At 42.9% G+C, this 8,736-nt stretch overlaps 1 protein-coding gene across 1 annotated transcript; it reads left to right on the forward strand.

Annotated features, from left to right (window-relative positions):
• The first annotated feature begins 577 nt into the window (after window positions 1-577).
• Window positions 578-8,633, forward strand: LOC145859552 (uncharacterized). Its single transcript, XM_082959435.1, has 3 exons — window positions 578-767; window positions 6,217-7,025; window positions 7,364-8,633. The coding sequence occupies exons 1-3, from the start codon at window positions 708-710 to the stop codon at window positions 7,548-7,550; spliced, it is 1,056 nt and encodes a 351-aa protein (XP_082815561.1). The 5' UTR covers window positions 578-707; the 3' UTR covers window positions 7,551-8,633.
• Window positions 8,634-8,736: the final 103 nt, after the last annotated feature.

Genomic DNA, 8,736 nt, shown 5'->3' on the forward strand with positions numbered 1-8,736 from the left:
CTGCAACTAGCAATTAAAAATGAATTGAGCCTTTTTGTATTTTAGGCAGAACATTTAGAATAGCCCAAAAAGAGCTTCTTGGTAGCTAGTTATGAGGTTGGGAGATTGGGAACCTATCTGGGCTAGCTAAAGACAACTTCATACAATTGCTAAGTGCCTAGTTGTATTACAGAGAAAAACAACAACAAAAAACTAAAATAAATAGTATATTTTTACATGACAAATCTGAGGGGGCACGTGCCCCTGTACACCTTATGTGCATGCCGCCTCTGCAGCTTGGCATGTCACACAAAAAATATGAGTCACTGTGTGTGTGTGTGTGTGTGTGTGTGTGTGCGTGTGGGTGGGTGTGTGTGTACGTGCGTGCGTGTGTGCATGCATGTGTGTGTTCGCTTGTGTATGAGCACGCTCATATGTATGTGTGTGTGTGCATGTCAGTGTGTGTGTGTGTGCGTTGGTGTGACATGTGTGTGGAATGTGTGTGTGACAGAGAGATTAAATAAGAGAGAAAAAGAGAGGTTGCAAACATCCTGTTACAATACATTCAACCCTCCTTTTTAGCTTTTCCATTGGCTTGTTTTGTGTACAGCATCCTCTGACCCCCACTCACACACCCTCTCCAACGCAGCATGTGGGTCTTCAATTGTATTCTTCATCATAGGTTTATCCCATTGCAGTGGTTAGCAGTTGGTATGGAACACTGACATATGCACGACTGCTTAGTGGAATTATCCTGGCTTTGCGTGAAAGAGGAAATCTGCAGTTGGGTAAGAAAATAACCGTCCTCTCTATTTAAGTCTGTCTAGCCTTTTTCAGATCAGATTCATATTACTGTTTTACAATTTTACAAATGTAATTCTAGTATTATGGCAAAAATAGTCCTCTTTTACCTCCACTCCTGTCTGGTTCTAGGTCTCTGTGTGATTACTCCACTCTTGTCTGGTTCTAGGTCTCTGTGTGATTACTCCACTCCTGTCTGGTTCTAGGTCTCTGTGTGATTACTCCACTCCTGTCTGGTTCTAGGTCTCTGTGTGATTACTCCACTCCTGTCTGGTTCTAGGTCTCTTTGTGATTACTCCACTCCTGTCTGGTTCTAGGTCTCTGTGTGATTACTCCACTCCTGTCTGGTTCTAGGTCTCTTTGTGATTACTCCACTCCTGTCTGGTTCTAGGTCTCTTTGTGATTACTCCACTCCTGTCTGGTTCTAGGTCTCTGTGTGATTACTCCACTCCTGTCTGGTTCTAGGTCTCTGCGTGATTACTCCACTCCTGTCTGGTTCTAGGTCTCTGTGTGATTACTCCACTCCTGTCTGGTTCTAGGTCTCTTTGTGATTACTCCACTCCTGTCTGGTTCTAGGTCTCTTTGTGATTACTCCACTCCTGTCTGGTTCTAGGTCTCTGTGTGATTACTCCACTCCTGTCTGGTTCTAGGTCTCTGTGTGATTACTCCACTCCTGTCTGGTTCTAGGTCTCTTTGTGATTACTCCACTCCTGTCTGGTTCTAGGTCTCTGTGTGATTACTCCACTCCTGTCTGGTTCTAGGTCTCTTTGTGATTACTCCACTCCTGTCTGGTTCTAGGTCTCTGCGTGATTACTCCACTCCTGTCTGGTTCTAGGTCTCTGTGTGATTACTCCACTCCTGTCTGGTTCTAGGTCTCTTTGTGATTACTCCACTCCTGTCTGGTTCTAGGTCTCTTTGTGATTACTCCACTCCTGTCTGGTTCTAGGTCTCTTTGTGATTACTCCACTCCTGTCTGGTTCTAGGTCTCTGTGTGATTACTCCACTCCTGTCTGGTTCTAGGTCTCTTTGTGATTACTCCACTCCTGTCTGGTTCTAGGTCTCTGTGTGATTACTCCACTCCTGTCTGGTTCTAGGTCTCTGTGTGTCATAACAGGAGATATCTCTATGCTTTCCTTGTCAATCTAACATCTTGGTGTGTGGTGTGCTCTGTAGATATGGGCTGCATTCTACTAGATGTCATAATAATCTGTGGCAAGATTCAGAGGTACAGTGGGTTCGTAAATGTTGATAAACAAACACTGTCACGTTGACAAGTTTAGACCAAATCAGCAGACTATAGGCTAGCAGAGTATGTTTAATCAATCAATAAGGCCCGAGGAGGTGTACCAAGGGCTGGTCTTTAAGCACAACGCAATGCGGAGTGCCTGAATACAACCCTTAGCTGTGGTATATTAGCCACATTTCACAAACTCTTGAGGTGCCTTATTGCTATTATAAACTGGTTACCAATGTAATTAGAGCAGTAAAAATACATGTTTTGTCATACCCTTGGTATACGGTCTGATATACCATGGCTGTTAGCCAATCAGCATTCAGGGCTCGAACTACCCAGTTTATGAGGAAGTCTGTATGGGCCCTGTGTAGGAGACTTGTCACTCCATTGTCATTAATGTCAAATCGATTCATGTTCATCAATGTGTGTGTTTGCGTGGTGTGTGTGTGTACGTGCGTGCATGCGCATGTGCAGATGTGTACGTGTGTGTGAGTTTCTGTGTGTCTGTATCTGTGAGTGTGTGTGTGTGTGTGTGTGTGTGTGTGTGTGTGTGTGTGTGTGTGTGTGTGTGTGTGTGTGTGTGTGTGTGTGTGTGTGTGTGTGCGCATGTCCACATGCATTAGTTCATACAGTGTGTGTGTGTGTGTGGCAACATCTGCTGCTCTCCTACTATGCCTACATTACATGTGTAAATGCAGGCCTTACTAGTCGTACCTCCAGGTTGTTCAAGGCACTGGCCTGTTGTGGTTATCTCCACACCGATGATTACTGAATGGGTCATCTGGAACAGAGACACGGAGCCATGTGTTGTGCAGCAGGGCAAATAGGACTAAATCAAATACAGGTCCAATTATATATTACATTGAGTATCTTATAGTGATTGCCTCTGGCCATCTAATGTGCAGCTGCAGCAGAACACGTCAACAAGTCCCCCACGACACAGATATCTGCTGCTGTTTTCTATTGTTGTGATATGAGGGTGGTAGACAGGGGCTGGGTGTTGATGGGGAGGCCATGGTTACCATAGCACAGGGTTGAGTCCATAATGTCTATAATGTCTATACTGTACATCCCAGCACGTATATCTTTTTATATTCCGGACTCCGACATTGCTCGTCCTAATATTTATATATTTCTTAATTCCATTATTTTACCTTTAGATGTGTGTGTATTATTGTGAATTGTTAGATATTACTGCACTGTTGGAGCTAGAAGCACAAGCATTTCGCTACACCCGCAATAACATCTGCTAAACATGTGTACGCAACCTATACAATTTGATTTTAAGATGTAGCATGAACCAGGGACATGGCCAGACGGTGAGTTGGGGAGGGGTGGGGTGCTGCTGGCACTACCTTAAAGGGCCAGCAGTCCTGCTGCGTGTGCCAAACGATGTCATTCTGTAACGATGTCAGTCTGTCACTGACTCTCCCAGCACGCAGTTCACTGGAGGGAAAAGAGGAATGATGGAATATGTTTTTGGCAAAGCTGCTCCAACCGAAATGATGGGAATTATAATATTAACACAATTCTATTTTATTTGACGTGACTTTCATGACACTCAATTCAAGTACCCACGTCCCCACGCATTCCCGAGCCTCTAATGAAATCATCTTTGACACGACATACAGTGAATCTATAGACAGTAACCCACTCTCTTTCTCTGTGTGTCAGACAGACAGCCTGGTAGGTACACCTGTTATCCAGTATAGTGTAGAACAATTGTTTCAAGAAGCATGCCATTTTCCATCTCCTACGGATTGCAAGAATATGATCCACAGTATATTTTGTATGAGATAGACACACGCACGTGTTCTCCCTAGTCTCACATGAAGAAGGACCACACACATGAAGCTCTACAACACCCCTCAATTTGTTTCTGATTGATTCCATATGATATGTTCAGTAACCTAACTACTGATACTTGATGTTCAGGAAGGACAGATGTCGGATCTTAACATAATCCCTCTGTTGTCGTAGAAATTTACCTGCTGCGTCAGGAAATTCAAATGAGCCTCGTGAGTTCCTGAAAATGAGCAGTTCTCTTTCTCTCCACACGGAGGCAGTCAAGTCATTGGGATCTGGGCTTGCTATCAAAATAATGTTCTCTCTTGCTCAAACGCTATAGGCCTAGGTGCTAGTTCTACACCCTTCAAATGCTCAAAACTGTATCTGAAATGCAGCCATACACATCAACAGCCATGGTTTTATATAGCTTAATAACACAAGATTGATATTGGTCTCCACTAGGCTACAACAAGTGTCAAGTGTATACTAGGGTCAAAATGTAGATCAATAGTGGCCTGGGGTCGGTCTAGCAATTAGGACCACTGCCTTCAGAATTAGGACCACTGCCTTCAGAATTAGGACCACTGCCTTCAGAGTGCACATATAGGTGTACCATGTCGGTGTGAGTTCAATTCTAACCCACGCCCTTCTGTAACAAATAACTCAATCCCCAGATTGACCTGATTTATTTACACATTTCAAATATGGACAGTCCAGGGATATTTTACCCCCGATCCTGATAAGAAATGACCATACCAGACACTTTTGGATAACATAAATAGATAACAAATAACAGTAGGCTACACCAACATTAGTTTCCATTCATACAAGGTATCTGGTAAATTGCCAGAGTAGATTTGCCGTGGTGAACAAGGAAATACTTGATTTCTACTGCACAGAATACTTGTCTCTTAACCTGTTATAAAAGAACTAAGTTGTTCCGATTGCAATACCATCCAGAGGGAGAACTTATCTTGAAATACTTTGTTTGCAAGCAGGACTAATGTTAATATGTCATTTCGTAAAGCTGTCAAGATGTTAATGCATTTGCTACTGTCCAAAGACGATTTTGTTGCGCTGAGACACTTTCTCTGATGTATAAATTATCAGACTTTTCGGTTAACTTCTTGAAAACATTTAAATAATTGCAATTAACTTGTTGGGCATAATGTAGGCTCAGTCTGGATACTAGATCACCCAGCATTCACTCGGAGCTGGAGCGCGCTGCTAAGATCACTGTGCTACAACAATGCTCGAGAAAGCACAAAGAGTACAAATGATACATAGACGTGTCGTTTTTTATTGTTTTGTTTTAACCCTTCCCCAAACAATAACCCTAACCTTAAGCACTGGGAATTAATGCCAAAACTGTTAACCTTTGACTTGTTTATGTTTTAACCCTGTAACCACACAGAATTAACCCTGTAACCACGCGGAATTAACCCTGTAACCATGCGGAATTAACCCTGTAACCACATGGAATGAATGCGTCAAAAATAGACATTCATCCATGAGTCAAAGGGCAGTGGGACGAATTCGAAGATATGTCGACTCTGGGGTCAGTGGCTTTTAACCGCATGACCACACAGGCACTAAGGCAACCAAAATAATTGATTCTGCCTATTGCTTGCATTCAACATATAATAAAACAATTGCTAAAAAAATAAAAACATAACGAAAAATACATTTACCCCCTACATATATGTCAGTTCATTATAATCCACATATGAATTCGCACGAGACTCTTTGTAGCTTGCACGTAGCCTACAGAAGGTACGGTACTGCCAGTGACAGCTGGTGTAGGCCGGCATTGTAAATAAGAATTTGTTCTTAACTGACTTGACTAGTTAAATAAAGGTTACATTGAAAAAAAGAACTAAATTAAATAAACACTGCGTTGTATACAAACCCCTAACGCAGGATTATTTTCCTCCTATGACGAAATTCTATATTATCTGTCACGTTATTCTTAGTTATATGTACATATCTAACTCAATTTCCTCGTACCCCTGCATATCGACTCGGTACTGGTACCGCGTGTATATAGCCAAGTTGTCGTTACTCATTGTGTATTTATTATGACTTTTATTAATTGACTTTTCTATTATTTCTCTAATTTCTTTCTCTCTGCATTGTTGGGAAGGACCCGTAAGTAAGCATTTCACTGTTAGTCTACACCTGTTGTTTACAAAGCATGTGATCAACAAAAATTGCTTTGATTTGAAAGGGGTCATATTAAGATCCAACATTTGTAGTCAAGAAAACACCATGAAAAACGCAACCATTTAGAATCAATCAACTGTAGCATGGTAATAGTTTGGAGACTTTCACTTGGTCTTATCCACATGTAAACAAATGCTGAAATATGAAATATGAGGAACATCATGTAATTTTTGTAATTATTTTTCTTTCAGAAAACCATGAGTGGCGGTGTGAACATCAAGACCATATCCCAGGCCCAACCAGGCTCAGGTCTGGTCTCTGGAATCCCCCTTCCCCGGAGGATAACCCCCCTCTCCAAACTGGACCCGAAACATCAGGGGGGCAGCGCCCTATCTAACCCCACAGCACAGTTTCAACTCAGCACCAAAATGCATCCCTCCTACTCTTCATCATCTTCATCCTTTTCAAATGAGCTGCTGAGTGGTGCAGCTTTGAGGGGTGGTATCTGTCCCACTGGCTCCTCCTCCAGAGTCTCCTATGCCCCAGAGAGAGGCACCATCAGCCGGTCAGCCTACAGCAGCCCCCAGGTCCCCAAGAGACAGACACCACCACGCTCCAAGGACACCCTGGACCTCCGCAGCAGCAGTGCTCTATCCCAGAAGGCTTTTCGAGAACTTCACACCAGGAGAAATGCCAACGGGAACTGGGCCTCAGGCGGGGTTCGCCACAGCCGTCTGGACGACAATGGAGACGCGCAGGATGCCCTGTCGAGGCTCTCTGGTGGTGATCTCCACTCAGGCCAAAGCAGGCTCTCCAACACTAAAGCAGGGAACGGGAATCTGATCAGCGCTGTGTTGATGACCACCCGTCAGGAGCAGAGGGAGCCGAGGAACCTCTCCTGCCAAGGCATGGTCGCATCTAAAAAAGATATGTCCACCAACAAACATAGAGCGTCCCATCTGAGCCAGGGTGGTGGTACCAGGCAGACAGTCAGTGTGCCACGCAGAGGGAGTGAGCCAGCCCGTAGTAACATGGCCACTGTGGCACCTTTCAGGTTCAGGTGAGGGCACACTGATAGCATCAGCTCTACTTTAATGTATACTCACTGGGAGTATGTCTGGAATACATTTAAGACAATCCACTGGGGACAGATGTCAATTCAACATCTGTTCCACTTTGGTTCAACATAATTTCATTGAAATGACATGGAAACAACGTTGAGTCAACCAGTGTGTGCCTAGTGGGAATACGTTATTATATAGGCTATTATACATAGCAAAGATATTGTAATATTGTAGTGTAAATATGTGTTATATGAATGTCCCTGTTCGGTCAGTTAGCTCTATTTCCCTCACAATTGTATGGTGGTGTAAATTGATGGTCATGCTGTGCGTGTAGGTTGAATGTCCAGGATGATGATGCCTCTTCTCTGGAGGACCTGAGTGACTGCTCCTCAGACTCCATGGAGGTGTGCTGTGATGACCTGGGTGAGTCACATTCACTCGTTGTCTCACCACGTTCACTGTACAGTACTAGTATTAGGGTTGGCCTTTTTAACTCAGGGACAAAGTATACTGCTGCTTGAGGATTAAAGAACAAACTGGTTTTGGATACCACATTCGATTCGACTTCCATTAAACATCTTGTAGACATCCTTTTTAACCAATTTAATGAAAATATGTCTGTGGGTTTACTGCCCCAGTCCTACACTAATGTGATTAAGGTGTTACACAAATATCCTCATCCAGGGTTTGGTACCAAATCTAGTCCTCCTGCTGTAGAAGGTTATCTGAGCAGGCGTTATGGGTATTTGTAGTCGTTTTCAGACACTTATCTGTGTTTAAATCCGTCCTGACATACTGGCAAAAAGTATGTAGACATCTGCTTGTCGAACATCTCATTCCAAAATCAGGGCCATTAATATGGAGTTGGTCACCAGTTTGCTGCTATAACAGCCTCCACTCTTCTGAGAAAAGTGTGTCTGAAGTAACCAAATCCACAAATTTGAAGGGGTGTCCACATACTTTTGTATATACAGTGTATATATCCGCTCTGATCTGGAGCTCTCATCTAAGGCATAAAGGCCACATGTATGAAGAAACAGACTTACATTTGGACATGATTTTGCATATACCAGGAATAGTAGAAAGTATGGTCAATTGTACTCTGGTATCCTTGAGGAAACATAAAACCATTGGAAAATGTTTCTAGACAATCTTTTTTTTTTTTGCTTGGGATCACAGGTTGAATTGGGATTTTGCAGGATGCAGGTGGTGGGATTGGTTCCAACTATGCTGTCCAATAATGTTGTATTTCCATGTTCATTTTCAACAGAAATCTATTCACATTTCACTCTATGGTTAGGATCAATTCTGTCCCCTGACCATGTTTTAAAACTTCTTCAGGATTGGTGGGTCCCCTGCGAGACAGTTGAGCTAACGTAGGCTAATGCGATTAGCATGAGGTTGTAACAACAACAAAAAATCCCAGGACATAGACATATCTGATATTGGCAGAAAGCTCAAATTCTTGTTAATCTAACTGCACTGTCCAATTTACAGTAGCTATTACAGTAAAATAATACCATGCTATTGTTTGAGGAGAATGCACAGTTTTGAACATGAAAATGTATTAATAAACAAATGAGGCACATTTGGGCAGTCTTGACACAATATTTTGAACAGAAATGCAAGGGTTCATTGGATCAGTCTGAAACTTTGCACATACACTGCTGCCATCTAGTGGCCAAAATCTAAATTGCACCTGGGCTG

This window comes from Salmo salar, chromosome 12, assembly GCF_965601325.2.
Source record: "Salmo salar chromosome 12, fSalSal1, whole genome shotgun sequence".
In the NCBI taxonomy this organism is placed as follows: Eukaryota; Metazoa; Chordata; class Actinopteri; order Salmoniformes; family Salmonidae; genus Salmo; species Salmo salar.

Bases quoted from the DNA above. Each gene is read 5' to 3' on its own strand.
- LOC145859552 (XM_082959435.1), top strand. From the start codon at position 708: ATGCACGACTGCTTAGTGGAATTATCCTGGCTTTGCGTGAAAGAGGAA. The intron at 768-6,216 runs GTAAGAAAATAA...TTTTTCTTTCAG, and splicing joins AAGAGGAAATCTGCAGTTGG to AAAACCATGAGTGGCGGTGT. The intron at 7,026-7,363 runs GTGAGGGCACAC...CTGTGCGTGTAG, and splicing joins GTGGCACCTTTCAGGTTCAG to GTTGAATGTCCAGGATGATG.